The following is a 17,218-nucleotide window of genomic DNA, read 5'->3' as shown; positions in this document are numbered from 1 at the left end:
ATGAAAATCTGCATGATGGTCAATTTTGACAAACTCTGGGCAAAGATTCCCTCAATCATTTTAACCTTTATCCTACCATACATTGGTTCCCTCACTTCTTACGTCCTCATCCAAAACCATGCATGTGAGGAAGAGCGAGAAACGAGTCCATGCTAACGCCCGTTTGGCGGTGAAGAACACACGGGGGGAGGGGGGTAGTACTAGTGGTGCCGGCCCTTCCACCAGCTCAGAAACCGTCAAGGTGACAAAGCCTGTAAGAAATCTGGAGGGTGTGGTGTGGGTGGGAGATGAAAAGTTCACATCAAGTGATGATGGACAGAAAGGCAATGACTGCACAGAGCCAGGTAAACCCAAAGGCACCATGATCCTGGTTGCTTCAACACCAGGCACAGATCAAAACCAACAGGGCAAAAAACCTTTGTCAAGCACTGTCACTGAACAACAAAAAGGCAATGACCGCATAGAGCCACCAAAAGCCACAGGCATGACCCAAAAAACTGTCGATACAGTGTCAGGTCAGACAGCCAAAACTGAACGACAGCGGCACGCTGTTCCAGGCAGCAGCTCACAAAACAGTAACAGTCCTGCTGAAAGGCAGATCACCAAAATGATGATGATGCTGTTTACTGTGTACACTCTATGCTGTATGCCCATGATAGTGATGGCAATTTTCTCCAGTAAAGTTCCGGCTGAAGCCGTCAATGTGGCTCAGCTTCTAGGATTATTAAACGGTGCCCTGAACCCGATCGTATATGGCGTCATGAACAAAAACATTCGCCAGGGATACAAGCATATCTGGGACAGGGCCCTGAACTTGATAACATGAGTTTCTGTCAAATGTTTGGCATTCTATCTTCGGAGACATACTTAACTCAAGAGGAGTGTGTCCTGGTTCTGCTGATAGCATTTTTCTGAATTCCAAAATGTGATTGTATCAGCCGCTTGATGTTGACATTGAAGTTCTAAACAAGGGGCCGGCGCAGTTGCATTATATTATTCAGCTGCATAAAACCCTCTAATACCTCCAGATAGATTACAGCCACAGGGCTCGAAATACCACCTGCATATGCATGTGAGTGCAGGTAAAATTTTAGCTGTGCAGGTATTTCTGGTGTCTACCTGCACCTAACCTGCACTGGTCCATATACATGTACTAGGTATTATACAATCATATAAATATCCTATGGTGTAGATGCATGTGGATTGTTATTAGCTGCATTGACTGTGACCACCTATTAAGTATAGAATAATGGTTCCTGAACAATTTCAGTATGATCCATACTTCCTACTTTCCTAGAGTGGTGCAGGTAAAATTTGTCTGGAGCAGGTAATTTTCAATGCTACCTGCGCCAGTGCAGTTATGCAGAAAAAAGCATTTCGAGCCCTGCAGCCAGGTGTAACCTATTATATTAAAACAAAACATTGGCGAAGTTGGACTGGAGCGCTCTTAAGAAATATTTGGTTGGGCTCTAAAATGACATTTTAATGTGTTTCTGGATACTTGCTTGACAAATTATAGCCTTAGCAACATCATTACCTTTTGGTCAACAATGGGCTTTGGTCTTCGTCAATCATCCCATAAATGAAAATGATGAGGAAAAATATGAGGAACTCGACAAATCAAAATGAAGGGTATTTAGTTTAAGATGGTGTAAAAACTAATTATCTAAAAAGGTGCTATTTATATAAATTAAATGTACCTTGAATAGACATAATACAATATAATTTAACTCATTCATTCTCTAAGTATGACAAAGTTCAGTGTTTAATGTTGTATTTAATCTTTGATGTTCTTGAACCTTTGTTTATTCATGAAAGCTTAAATAGTATAGTATTGTATAGTATTTATGGGTTGTGTAATTAAGGGTTAATGACCCGCCCCGAGGTGTATATGGTGTCATAACGCCTGGTCCTTTGCTAAACCACTGAATAAAATCACAGAGTGACCAAAGTGGGGAATGTAACCATGTCAATCATTCGTATTACTGTAAATGCATTTAAGTTCGCGGGGATTTAATTTTACAGTAGCGGGCAAAAGGACTTTTCGGTTTTAAGTTCGTGGTAGCACCAAGCACTGTAGTCTCTTACTGCCATGGAAAAATGTTCACGTTCGATTTAAGTTCACAGTAAAGCGGCCACCGTGAAAACCCCGAACATTAAACCGCCGCGAAAGTTTTTGTATTCTACAGTATATCATACTGGTCAGTATCAACATTCATTATTGGTGTTCCGACCAGTCTGTATTTTAAAGTACGGCCCAAGGCTTCATATTTCAATTGGAACGATTTGAACTTGCTTGCGTGCGCCGCTGTTTTATATATACTTTGGATACTGTGCTACCTTGCCTTTTAATGATCTAGAGATCTTGTAAGTTTAACTGTTGTACTGTATCACGACTCTGCTCTATTGACTTTGCAAAAGTACATTGTGCATTTAAGACTAACTTATCAACCCTTTTGAAGTTCGGATGTACTTTTAAATTACTTTCTTATACACTGTACGTCATTCTAGAATACCCATTGCATGTTATAAAACACAATGTACTTGTTGGCAAAACTTGCAAATACTTTTTACTAATTCTTACACAGAAATGTTCATGTATACTATTCATACATATTACCAATTGTGTCACAAGCAATGGACTTCTTTGATGTATTTTGTTTTCTTAGACATTGTATTTAGCATTGTGTTGTTGCCAAAACTTCCCGGACTTTAGATGAACATTGTATACTGTCCTGCAATTAAGTATATTGTTCAAAGAATGGATACATTTTGATTGTCTTAAATAAACATGAGTTTGAAGACCTCATATCTCCATGAAATACTCTGATCATGTATTCAAATGACTTCCTAATTTACATAATCTATGCCTTGTTATGTACACCTTAAAATAACTTACAGCGATCACAATGTTGATTATCCAATCCTTTACCACTTTACCACATTTATGGCACTTTAACATTAATTATGCAAATTATATATGGTCTTATTTGCATAATCAGTATCAGGTCCAGAACTGGACTTGGTCTTCTGGACTTGAACTGTACCTGGACCTGAATTTTCTGTACTGATACCCACCCCTTGCCACTAGCTTTCCCCTTGGACAACGCATTAATAATGATTGATGCTCTTTTCTCTGATTGGCTGACAGCTGGTTAGTGGTGCAACAGTGAAAATGGGAGGGATTACAAACCAAATGAAGGTTTGTCTGTGCATAGGAGAATGGATACCCGTGGCTATAAATAATACTTGTCATCATTATTGGGTGGGCCGACTACTCACTCTTTGCTGCCAGGGGCTGAATTGCGAGGAGCTTACAATAGGCTGGGCTAAATCGCAAGGGTCTGGAGCAAGCTGCCATATGGCGTCACTCAGGTGACCTCAGTACGACTGTCGCAAGTGTCTGGAGCAAGCTGCCATTTGGCGCCACTCATGTGACCTCAATACGGCAGTAATTGCCCCAGGTACTGTAGGTTTTGAACCACTCACACCAGACCATCGCACGTGGTGGGTTCTTTAATGTGCCTGGGGTATGGCTCTCCCCAGACACAGGACCTCCATTTAACGTCCTATCCGAGGGACATCCTGGGCAAGATGGGTTATCAAAAGCCAAATCAAGGTCGGTCGATGAAGGTTAGACAGCCAGAAAGTAAGTATGTGTCAAATAGCAATAGACCCCTTTGAACCACACAAACTGCTTTTGTCATCTGAAAGATCTTACTCATGAACCATAATGTCATCTGTAAACAAAGAACGTGTTCATAAAAGGTCGCTGAACCTGAAGGATGCAGGTGCTCAATTACAATCTACGTCCTTACTGGTTTAGGACAGTTAAGTATAAAAGGCCATTTTTATCGTTATCTTATGCAACAGGGAAAGGTGAATAGTCACGTACATTGTATACAGATATTCAAAAAAGTTTGACTGCATGTGTGAGGGCACTGGGCCGCTGGCAGAAGTGAACACTAGCAATACGCCAAGCCTTTTCTTGATACAATTGGCTGCCAACAAAAGTACCTTCTGGGTTTGGCGAACACTTTTCGGAACATGTTCTTTGTTCAACGCAATGACAATACAGTTCGTTAAATTCTCCCTATGACGAAATCAGCTCACGTGGTCTATTACTCAAGCAACTGGATATTATGATTTTGGAATTGGTCAGATGTTTCAGGTGTCACTGCCGGTACCTAGTCGTGTCCAAAATGCAGTTGCTTGTGACTAATTGCAATTTGGCATACCAAATCAAAGTCAATTGAGTTTTATCGAAATCTCATCATTAGGTAAATGTCTGAGTGTACATCACACTCATACCAGACCGAGTACGAATCAAGTGAAGTTCTAGGACATGGGCTCGTCTTTGCGTAGGACAATGCAGGTATCCAAATACATTCTGTCCTTTAGTGAGGAAGGGGCAAATGGGGTACAAGGCCATCTCCAGCTTTCTTTAAGATTTTTTCCAAAAGTTCCATTAAACTTTCCGTTAGAAGCATCCTGGTCAAGATTAAAGGCTGATTCAAGTTCCGCCGATTAAGGTTAGATTGCCAGACATGTATATCCAAAATGCAACTACCCATGGCCAGCAAGCATATTTATGCTTTTGGAAACTGCAAGACGTTTCTGGTGTCAGTGACAAAAGCTAGTGGATACTACATGAAACCTGACTGTGTCCAAAATCCAGTTCTTGTGAGTAATTGCATACCAAATTAAGGTCCATTGAGTCTTCATCAAAACTTCATTATAAGGTAAATGTCAGTGGGCATATATTGCACTCATACCGTAGTCAAAAACTAAGATATCGAACCCTCTGGCATCTTTTGGTAGAACATTCTGGACGACATGAAAGGTTGTTTGCGATACATTCATGAAGGTGGTTTGTACAGCTGGTACAATGTGTTCATAATTGTCCTTCATCAGACCATATTAGGATCGCTGACAGCGCACACCATCGCTCACTCTGCGCCTGCGAACCGCTCCTTCCAGATGTCCTGCGAACTTCTTCCTGTTTTGACGACAGGTTTCAACACTGTGACAGTTGCAGGTGGGTAACTGATGAATATCCGTGGTTTTGCCGTAAATGCAGAAATGTTTGCGTTGGTTTTACATTCTACTAACTACCATTAAAAAATTTACTGAATTTTCTCCCCTTTGTTTAAGAATGGTCTACATGTACTTGCTATACAAGAATGGTAGATACGTTTAGATCAGTGGCAGTTGATAATGCCAGCATCGCCAAAAGTGACTGTTCTGTCTGTCTTGGCACTCTTGCTGAGTAGCAATTAACATGTTGTGTTGTTTCTGAGTGGCTATCTTAGCTGGTTTTTGAGTTTCAATTACTGTACAGTATGCTCATTTAGAACTGCAAACACTCCATTTTCTCCCTAAAAAAATTTAATAGCTGTAAACAAATACAGTGTATTTTATTATTTTATAGTAACTGATTTCCCTGTCCAGGGTGCTGAATTATTAATTGCTGCACTACTTCTTAGATAGACATACAAACATCTGCAGTTTTGCCTTTCAAAATCGCCACAGGCATAACTATATAATTATATAACAAACATATTCATCCTTGTGCGCAAACCTGCTATTGTGATGCAGGCTTTTAGCTAGGATTTTACAATGGGGTGTCCAAATTCAATGGTGAGTCGTGGTCTGGGGCCATCCTCCTTCCCTGGTGCACAATTTTTGAGAATATGAAGTTAAAATGGTGCATTCTAAGGTAACCTGAGGGCCAAAATTACTGTCATAGAGGGACAGTAGAAGACTGTAATCACAAATAACCTTGTGGCATCCCTGGTCAATCAGAATTTCATGCTTGTCAGAGGATCTGCTCCTAAGTGTCTTAGGGCATCTAGTGTATCTAATTTCTTGTTATTTTAAGAAAAGAGCATGATCTAAATAATGCCTGGACCCATGCCTGGCTAAAAGTCTGTTGCCACGTAAGCAATGACGGTAAGCAACTGTCTTCTTTTTTCATGTGAAAAAATTATGAATGATTGGCAAATATTCAATCTTTACTTGGTATCAATTAAGTAATTTGTGTATGGTTTTCTCTCATTTAAATTTACAGAATAGATGTAAGAGGTTTCATCAACTGATGACAAATATCATGTATTCAAGCAATTTTTTTCTCAGCTACAATTGTATTTAAACTGCTTTCTGATTTCAAGGCTCTACACCAAACTTATATGCTGTATGGTGTTATACAGGGCTCTTTCGCAAGCGTTAGACACAAGTATTACAGCAGGAAATGTCTTGGAAAGGTTTATGTCGCACTGATGCATCTTCTGTTTAGATTGTATAGTTTGTAATGTCTTTTTTTGCGTAGGACTTGCTCATTGTCTTAATAATTATTAGCAATTGTTCTGAAAATGTCTCTGATCAGAATGTTTCGAGAAAAACTACTAACAGCTTTATAAATACCTATTGTTCTATACAATGGAGGGTGTCTAAGGGATGCCCAACCATATGTGTGGAGAAAAAAAGTACACAAAACGTCTATTTCAAGTTAATAAAATGTAGATTTCAGAGCGTGTTTTAAATAATATCTTTCGTGTACTCCTGAGTGCTGGTCTTTGTTCAAAAATGTCTATTTTCCGTTTAATATTTCTACAACATATTCAGCTCTACTAGCGAGACTCCACGGATGATGAAAGCCTGATGACAACCCATCTTTGTCATGGCAACTACCTTTGAGTATGTTCTTATCGTCATCAATGCAAGTAAGTTGTGTTTCTGCCTTGTTTTCTTGTACATTGTGGGGTCTTTATGTCTCCCTTCCTCTCTATCTTAAGCTAGGCTTTGATTTCCTTCTCTGGAAAAATGTATGAAGAGGCATGATACAATAAATGCAGGATCATTTTTATCAATATTCTAAAAGTGTCAGGGACACTATATTTTGCAACTTCAATTTCTGATTACTGAAATACAATGTATGAGCCCAGGTTTTATTTGTTCTTAAAATCAAAATACATCTTAAGTAGGTCTAATGATGAACGAGGCTTAAAATGTTCTGTAAAGCAGTTAACGTTCATTTTCTCTGATCTATCGTGCCCTACAGTTGTCATCGTGGTCACTGTTGTCGGTGGTCTCCTCACCATACTGGCCATCTGGACACGCCCAAACCTGCGGAAACTGGTCAACGTGCCACTGGTCAGGCTCAGCTGTGCAGATATGCTCTTCAGCAGCTTGAATTCCCCCTTTTGGATCCAGCATGTCCTAAACCCCCAATGGGAGCCCCCACCAGCTCTGTGCTGGTTTGTGTCCTACATCTCCCCAGTGCTGTGGGGGGCATCGCTGTGCCACATGTTTTGTATCGCTCTCCAGCGTTACTTCAAGATCTGTACCAACAGTACACGTCTGAATTCCACACGTGCCCTTGTCATCATGCTCTTCCTCACATGGTTGGTCCCCATTGTTTCATTCTTGCCTCTTCACATCGGCGAAGAAGTAAAAGTGGACCCGAAGATGAAAATTTGCATGATGGCAAATTCTGACAAACTCTGGGCAAAGATTCCCTCAGTTCTATTTACCTTCGTTCTACCATACATTGGTTCCCTCACTTCTTACATCCTGATCCAAAACCATGTGAGGAAGAGTAAGAAACGAGTCCACGCTAATGCACAGGGCCAGCCTTCTGCCCGTTTGACAGTGAAGCACACAAGTGGGGAGGGAGGTAGTACCAGTACTACATGTAGTGGTGCTGGCCCTTCCACCAGCACAGAAACCATCAAGGTGGCAAAGTCTGTAAAAAATCTGGAGGGTGTGGTGTGGGTGTGGGACGAAAAGTCCTCATCAAGACTTAGTGATGATGGACAGAAAGGCAAAGACAGCATAGAGCCAGGTAAACCCAGAGGCACCATGATCCTGGTTACTCCGATACCAGACACAGATCAAAACAAAGAGGACGAAAAATCTTTATCAAGCGTTGAAGAACAAAAAAGCAGTGGCTGCATAGAGCCCAATAAAGCCCAAGGCATGAATCTAACTGTAACTACACTGTCAGATCAGATAGCCAAAACAGAACGACAGCAGCGCGCTGTCACGCTTAGCAGCTCACAAAACTGTCCCAGTGCTGCTGAGAGGCAGATCACCAAAATGATGATGATGCTGTTTGCTGTCTACAGTGTATGCTGTATGCCCATGATAGTCATGGTAATTTTCTCCAATAAAATTCCGGCCGAAGCCTTCAATGTGGCCCAGCTGCTAGGATTATTGAACGGTGCCCTAAACCCGATCGTATACGGCGTCATGAACAAAAACATTCGCCAGGGGTACAAGCATGTCCTGGACAACATTCTCAACTTCATAACCTGAGTTGCTGTAGAGTCGATTCCATATTACCGAGAGGGTGTTTCTTGCCTTTTGTTCTAACATTTTGGAAATCTTTGCAACAATCTAACTGTGATAAGTAACTGTTTAGAACTATTTATAACATTTATGTGACATTCTTAATATTTCTACAGTATTCAAACATGTTAGAAACATTTCTAACATCAAATACATTATTTCTGTTAGTTTCTAAACTGTTCCAACATAGATGCATCATTTGTGACCACATGTTCGAACATGGAAACAATATGATGAATCTGGGTTAGTGGGCTGGGAAGAGGGCAATTCACACATCCCTACCAAGTGCAGGAAATTATGTCTGTCTGCCACCTTCACACAAAAGACTCACCAGAAAATCTAAAAATACAAGAGCCAAACAAAGGACGAAGCTTAGCAGCTTTGTTTATGGGGTCAATAAAAGTTTTTATGGAGGGAAAAAATGACACAAAATGTTGTAACATGTTGGAACAATAACAAAAACACATAGACGTTTGAAAATTGTTCTAAATAAAGAGATAATTTTATCATTACTTTCCCAAATGTTCCAAGAAATGTAAAAAGGTTCAAACATGTTTAAACTTTCATTTTGAAATGTTTGAACAATTTCGAACTTAAGTGACTGAAATGTTCTTTTACTCAAAGTAGTTCAAACTTATTACACATATTAGTTCAAAACCATCTTGGTGACTTGGAAATAACTCTAAATAGTTTGGCATCTTGTGTTTGATGAAAAGGCACATCAAATGAAAGAAGGTGGCTTGCATGAATAACATTTACATGCATCAGTGACATTGATTCAATTCAGATCCTATGACCACACTACCTTTTTACCCCTACGCCCACCCCCCTACAACCGCTGAGTACTTTATTGCCCCAACGACCGCACTACTTTTTTACCTATTGTCCCAGAAAAAATAACCAAAATACAGGAGACTAATAATTTGCTACAGTAACTTTTAAAACGATGATTGACAAGGCTTTATTTAAGATTCAAATGCCATCTCCACATATTAGTTTGTAGCTGTTAGAAATTACCTTGAAGTTCATTCATTTCACGATACGACATTTCACATTTAGCTTAAGCACTTTTGCCCCTTGTATTAAATAAGAAATCCTCGCATTTCAATGAGAGATCACAAAATGCTAACTGAACTTTGTTTCACTGACACATATAAAATATATCCTAATATGATGGTCATACTTTAACGAGCGTGAATTGCATTCAGATGCCTTTTCAATGTAAAAAGAAAGGTTTTCCTTCTCTAACCTTCTACTAAATCAGACACTTAAAATGAAGTCTCAAATCCTTTTCAAACTGTAATAAAGCGGCCATATCACCATGGTTCAGGATGACGTACAGTGCATTCTTTCCCCTCTGTTATTCACCGGGGAGATAACATAACCATCTAGTGAGGAATGAAGCTGCGTCACTCACTCACAATACTGTATTAACAATCTTATCAAAATAACTGCTCTATAGAAACACGGCAGGTTTCCATATTCATCTTTAACATACAGTCTAGGATTATATCTAGGTCAGTGAAGTTTCCCGATGTAACATTTAGTTCCCTGAACCATTTATTTGAAGTAAAACGATCAGGGAATATACGACGGTCGCTGTTGCCAGCCATTGCGCCCAATTATGGTGCTGTGCCATGTGCTCTCCTTTCGTTGCTCCGCTGATCTCAGTTTGAATAGACTCAAACAGAAGACTGCATGCATATTAATCTTTGATAGTCTGGAAGTGTCATTGAAATAACCTTTACCATCTCCCTTTCCAACTGAAAAATAAATGAACCGAAAATGGCAAATTTACAGAACAGTGGCGAATTTAGGGCCGCTTTCGTTAGATACATTATCTACCGGAGGTTGGGACCAGGCTAACTTCTGCAATATATCCGCCCACACGGTTTTCATAGGAGAACAGACGAAACTATTTCCTCTTTAGCTCGACAACAATGTCCTGCAAATTTTACCCTTTGGTAAGTCAGCTTCTGAGATAGTTTAGGAGACTTAACTGTTTCAACAGTAGCATGTTGAGTCCAAGATATGTTCTGTGCTTTGCAAAGTATTATAATTTGTGTAGGTCCCATCTAATCTGTTTTAGTGTTGACAAGCAAGTGTCCAGGTTTCTGCACCATACAACAAAATAGGTTCCACTAATAAGAGTAAAGAACACTAAGTCTTGCAAATTGGACCTTCAATTTGTTAGGGATGTTAGAGTTCAAGATTTTGTCCAATTTGTTGCTTGCTTCTCATGCTAGGCCTTTCCTAGTTTCAAACTCCTTTTTAGGACACATGATGTAGGAGCCAAATTTGAAATTATCTACCCTTTGTATGGATTCCTCGGATCTGAGTTCCTCACAATACTGTAATAATGAGAGGCCAACAGACTACACAACTTCAGTAAAATACGCTTAATTATCCATTGTTTGGTTAGCTGTCAATCAAAATGACCATTCACTAAAAAGCTCTCAAAGAGGGGCTGTGGGCTCTAGAATTACTGGAAAACATGTCAGCTTTTGGTAATTTTGCTAAAAATGAAGGAAAGAACATCAATGGGCTTGGCTAGGACTGCACTGGAATTTATGTTTAAAACATCTTTTTACATGGTATAAAGATGCAGTGCTTGACTTATGGTTTTTCATGTTCCTATGTTCATAGTCAGTAACAGTTGTACTATAATCACTACTTTGCTGCAGTGACCTTGCATAATGTACATTGTATAGATACCATTAGCAGGCTCCGGTAAAAGCACTGATAGAAACTTTAGAAAGAAGGCTATGGGGGACAGGGACGTCCGGATATTTTAAGAGAGGGTGAACATGCAATTGATGATGATGAAAAATGTAATTCTATACTTTTAGACAATTGTATCAATAAATCTCCAATGTACTTTGGTTTCTTGCACACTGTACCCTTTGTATGTTGTAAAATAGTTGTTAACAAAATGTGCAATACTGTTCTGCAGTAAAGTTCAAATTGAATTTCATACTATCAGATATAACCAATTGCATCAGACGCAATGATCTTGTTGGAGTTGTTTTGTTTTCTTGTACAATGAACATTGTATATAGAGTGCAAAATCATTTTGTAGATGCCAAACTTGCTATACTACCACGTTGTACACTGTTGTGTAAGTTTCTCTATTCTATGATTCGTATGAATAGATACATTTTAATTGCCTCAAACTTCCCTGTTGTTTTGTGTATGTTTTAAACCATGTTAAGTTGTATGTAAAACACCAGTTTAAAATTTGTACTGTGGTAAAAGCCACGGTCTGGCCTTAGATATACTGCTCTGAATCAGTGACACAAAATATGTCTATCCTGACATACATTGTATAGTGATATACAATGTAATTATATACACTATAATTCATATTGTATTATCTGCTAACCTTAAATCTCATACTCAGAGCGGAATGATGTTCTGACAGGCATATGATAATTGAGGCTTTCACATACTCTAGTGAAAATCGATTTAGCCTGACGAAAATGCCCCAAAGACCATAAGAAGCTGAAGCTTGCAATGGTTTAATGTTATTACTATTATGAGATATTGTTATGTTATGCTGTACAGTAAATGTTTTGATTTGTGTGCATTGATATTCCTGGAGGAGTAGCTGTCACATGTAACAGTTAAAGGAGTTTAACTAAAGAATAAACCTTATTTTGTGCACTGTACTATTTGAGTTGCCATTTCAATGTTGTTTGACGCCATTCAGCATTCCATGTCGTTCCGCGTCTTTCTGGCAGTTGTTGCTTTGCGTTCTGTACCGTTCAGATGGCATATTGATGCCGTTCCGCAACCATTTGAATAGCAGCTGGAGGCCATACAGCGCCCATTCGCATGAACGTTCACATGGTTCGGAACAACCGCTCACAGGCCGTTAAAATTGGCCAAAATGCTATGTTACCAGGCATTCCCGGGCGCTCTTCTTGGCATTCGTGAAAAATGCTAACCATTTTCGAAGTCCACCTTCCTTTCCGCAACTGATACTCACTACCAAATATCAGAAAAATCCATACTCAGCTTCTCGAGTTATATAATTATGTTAACCTACATAACGACTCACACATCAATGCCATAAACAGAAAATTCATAGCCGCAGCATGTCCAGGACTCGAGATATCAAACCAGGAAGTTCTGCTGCAGTACCGTAACAGGCTGCTGGAGGGACGAAAATCTAATCGTTTCCAGATCTCATCAAGATCTACCCTCATGTTAAATATCAATGCCATCCATCCAGCGAGTTATGCTGGTCTTCTACATAGTACATACATACAAATATACATAGTATACATACAAATGCTAGTACCCAAAACATAACCTTCTCAGCGAAGGTAAATATAACCTCCTTGGCAAAGGTAACAATAACAATGGAAATACCCCTACCTTTTGCCTTAACTATGGTTCTCCTGTCGATTCGACAGATGAGCAGGCAGACAGGCATTTACCTGTTTTGCCTCACCTGCACATGACTTTTTATGGTGAAGGAGGGGTGTGCAATTCCTTCTTCACCCTCTCGTCTACTGGAGCACTAAGTCTCACAGGGACAGAACTATTTCATTTGCCTTAACTAACAACCATTAGACCAGACAAGACCAACAGTTAAAAGTACAACGACGTACCCAGCAGCTCGGAGGAAGTATTCCAGGGCCTCTGCATGTCTGTCCTGGTTCTCTAGGGCATGGCCAACGTTGTTCCACAGCTTTGCGTTTCTCGTGTTCACCTTCAGCGCAGACTGGAACAAACTATACTCCGACTCCCTGGGCAGAAATGCAAACAAAACTCTACCTTTAGGTTAAAGCCCAATTATGTAATATTTGAACAATATTACGAAGTAGATTTTTGTACCATTTCTTTAAATAGTAAATTAGGAAGTGCATACAAATATTCAGGGAGGAATTTACATGATCATTGCACTATGTTTTAAACAATCATGTTTTGAAACTGTAATCTTTTCAGCCAACATATGGCTAAACATGGCTGACCTATATGTAACGCTGCATTCACCTTTATCTGAGGGTAACCTATATGCGAACTTCGTCAAAAAACGTATTTCGGGATATGAAGTCAACAGACGATGGTGTCAAATCGGAACATTTTAAAAATATTGCAAATTTGAAACCACTGACAGCCGACTTATACTCCTAAATGTGCTGTTTTTAAAGACGATACATCTCTGGCCCTTTAACAATTGAGTATAGTATGTTAGAGTCTTATAATGCAAAAGCTCCACCTTTGAACCACTGTGTGTACTGCAGAGTGACCAAAATCTAAATGTAAATGATGGTGGAATCTGACACTATCTGAATGGTCTCACCAGTCAAAATTTCTTCTGATTGTCTTGGCACTGTGGAAGACAAGTAGAGAGAAGACAGCAGCATATGTGACGTACTTAAGGTTTCTGAAATAGAAAGAAACAATTTGAAACAATTACAAACATTGAATGTTCTGTCAGTAATGTTATATTAGCTTCTATTAACTTCCTTCAAGTTGATGAAAATAGGAACAAGCTGCTTTTCTACCAAGACTGGGTAAAAATGAATTAGAGTGTTTGCCTTGCATTCAATATTTTGTGAGTTTGATCCCTGGCCAAGCCATACCTTACAAATGTCATTTGAACTTACTGCTTTCTCTCCTTACCAATCCCAGGATTTGTTAAATTTATAACTGTAAAAGAGTACCGCAGTTGAAGACACACACACCACTACCAACTTAGATTAGCCCCCTGCTGTAGTGATTGCACAAAGTTATGTGGCCCAAGGGTTTAATTGAAACAGAGAAGGTCATCTGATGTGCAAAGGACTTCAACTGACCTTTGCTTGGCTAGCAGGCTGGTTCCCATGGCAACGAGTAAACAGAAGCCCATACTGGGGATGTACAGGATCCGCTCGGCCACCACAAAGCCTACTGGGAAGAACAGATTGGATGCTGGGAGAAACGGAAGCACCATCAGAGATAAGGCCTGTAAAAAAGTTTGTTTTCATTAATTAGACAGAGTAAAAGGCATTTTGATATTGAAAAAGTAATACTTGTAACATTATCGTCAAAGAAAACTGAAAGTTTTGATTGGCATGTTGAGAAATGATATCAAAGTTACATTATGTTTAACCTTTGATTAAAAGTATAATTCGAAATTTTGTTCTAATTTCAAATCAAGAAGAAACGATACGCTTTAAGGTCAGATTGGAAATTACAATTATCGTATAAAGTATGTTTGACAAAATTTGTTCAACACAATGCATTTGGATATTCCCTTATACAATTACACAAATCAACAATCAAAATATATCAGGAAAGACAAATAAACATGGTGAGTACAATAAAAAATCATGTTACCATAATTTGACAATTTGAAAGACATTCTTTAGAACCACGACCATAAACACTAGATTTTCTACTATCTGCAAATTAAATCATCCCCCAAAACACCAAAACATTTCTCGCTTCACAGTAGTAGAATAGTGAGATAACCTACCATAATTGTAGCTTTAGCTCGTTTCCCGTCACAAGTTAAAGCGTAGTGAGCCAACTTGGCCATGGTTACCCAGAAGGCTAGTGTGCAAAGGTTTCTGGGATCGCTAAAAGTCTCTACCAAAGGCACAGTTCCCATCGTCCAATCACAGCACAGCTCTGATGGAAAGAGGAGGAGCCAGGCGTTGATTGACAGGAGGTAGTTGAAGGTGAGCTGTCGGGTGGGGGAGGGGGACACGGAGGCTGGGTTGTCAAATCTGGAGGCAAAAAAGAAAACAGCTGTAGATTATATGACAACAAGTATTCTAAGGCCACAGCAAGCAAATTCTATGGATGACATCTATATCTATGTACACATTGATTTTTTTCCTTAGTTGTTCCCCTTCCATCTACATGAGTGTACTTATAGAAGTGAAACAAGTTCAGTAGTTGTAAAAGTGTTGCTAGTGTGATAGCCTTGAGTGTGTTACTTGGAGTAATACTGGCTACCACACACTAGATCTATAGTATGTTCTTCCTGCTATTCTTGTATAAAGAATAAATTGTTATAAAAAGCATCTTTTTCACGCTCTAGCAAAAGATTCAGAGACTGAACTAGGATGTCATCAATACAATTTCCTTCAAAATTTATGTTCAACTTGGTAAAAGTCAGTCTGCATCAAAGTTGCAATTCCCAATGGCGAAAATTTGACTTCCTCAACTTTCTGACTGCCCAATTCCACTATTTGTCAAGAATAAAGCAATCCACTGCCACTGTGACGTTAAGTTATGCAGATAGGAAAGTAGCTTTAGGACAATGTTCTATCGATATAAAAGTGACTAAGATTATGCACTTGACTATAAATTTTCTCCCGATATGCAATTCAAATTAGGAGAATGTTGTACGGCTTTCAACTTTGAACTGTGTGGCTCTTGTAAGTTCAAACGGAGGTCATGACCTATGACCAATTACCTTGTGAAGACAGGCAGCTGTGCCCCCATGACCTTCACCCTGGCGAGCATCAAACAGGCTGTGCTCACAACGAGTAGTAGGTTACGAGCTATGGAACTCTTCAACCACGGAGGAAGACCTGACTTTCCCGACACAAGTGTGTATGCAGTGAACAGAAGGTCTTGTATTGTTTTCTGTGGAAAAAAAATTCAATTTTTAACATATCTGTAGTTAACTGGTTTTACTATAATCATGATTCTTGAGCATTAAAGTCTATGAAAATTTAAACTAAGTTTGACATAATGTCATGAGCTATTATCTAACTACTACTGTTAATCACAACCAATATTAGCTAAGACAGGCCTTTTTAACAGCATTATTTTATAACTTTCTAAAAATCTTAAAGATATCAGTCTACATGTACGATAATTACTATAATGCAACATTACAATATTACAAGAGACTGAATTTCCTGATTCTTGAAAACAGCATGGTCTTTCCAAAGGAAAACTGAGACTTGAACACATCCATTAACAGATTAACAGTCCATTTGTTATTGGGTCCCTTGTTCATTTTAATTCCAACTAAGATTCAACCTGGTACCCCACCAAATCCAAAAAAAAAAACCTGGGAAATGCAATGCGTCCCTCGGGGCCACATCGGGGACACACCAAAAAGTGTATTGCAGGGCCGGCGCGCACCCCTTTTTCCAGTTGGGATCTTAGCCTAAAAGAGACATCTTACCCTCTGTGCGATGAAGACGTCGTACACACAGCACACCCCTATGACTGTGATACCCTGTTCTTTACACAGGGTGGCAGCACTGGTCAGGAGGACTGTGTATATCACATACCTCCACCCTAAAGCAACACAAACAAAGCCATTAAAAGTTTTGTCACATTCACTGTTCTCCCAATTCATGCTTTCTTGTCATCTTCCCTAAAAGAAACGTATTGCAGGGCTCAAAATACCACCTGCATATGCAGGTTAGTGCAGGTGTAGGTTGGGCTGTGCAGGTGTTTCTAAATGTCTTCCTGCACCAGACTTTTGAGACTTGTCCTTGTAATTCATAATATACATACCCATAATGATAAGGGCAGTGATCACAGGTAGTTTGTAATTATTGTGAATACATCAACATGTAATGTTGTATTTAGTTTCTATGCAATGCAGTATTTCCACACATAATTTGTTAGTAAACAGGTGTACAAAATATCTTTTTGTTTTATCCACTTTTGGCATATATTTGAATGGTGCAGGTAACCCTTTTTTGGTGCAGGTAATTTCAAACGTTACCTGCACCAGCGTAGGTAGATAGATAGAAGTATTTTGAGCTCTGCATTGTTTCCAGAAGCTATCTGGGTAGATTTAATTCCTTTTGAACATGATAAAAAATCAATCAACGTTTTGCCTGATTTGTTTTCTTATTTGTCCAAGAAAGATATCATAGATTTTGAGTCCCCTAGCAGCATC

The 17,218-nt window shown here is 39.3% G+C and overlaps 1 protein-coding gene across 1 annotated transcript in view; it reads right to left on the bottom strand.

Moving 5' to 3' along the window:
- LOC118408245 (protein O-mannosyl-transferase TMTC3-like) overlaps window positions 1–16,605 on the bottom strand; it is a gene marked incomplete at its 5' end in the record, with an annotated part of 49,979 nt that extends 33,374 nt beyond the window's left edge. The window contains 6 exon segments of the mRNA XM_035808903.1: window positions 12,966–13,103; window positions 13,661–13,744; window positions 14,157–14,305; window positions 14,819–15,071; window positions 15,767–15,939; window positions 16,490–16,605. Coding sequence (XP_035664796.1) covers window positions 12,966–13,103; window positions 13,661–13,744; window positions 14,157–14,305; window positions 14,819–15,071; window positions 15,767–15,939; window positions 16,490–16,605 — 913 coding nt within the window.
- Between the last annotated feature and the right edge of the window lie 613 nt (window positions 16,606–17,218).

The sequence above is a fragment of the Branchiostoma floridae genome, unplaced genomic scaffold, assembly GCF_000003815.2.
Source record: "Branchiostoma floridae strain S238N-H82 unplaced genomic scaffold, Bfl_VNyyK Sc7u5tJ_1561, whole genome shotgun sequence".
Classification (NCBI taxonomy): Eukaryota; Metazoa; Chordata; class Leptocardii; order Amphioxiformes; family Branchiostomatidae; genus Branchiostoma; species Branchiostoma floridae.
The sequence above is the reverse complement of the archived record's forward strand: the minus strand, read 5'-3'. Positions and strand labels throughout refer to the sequence as shown.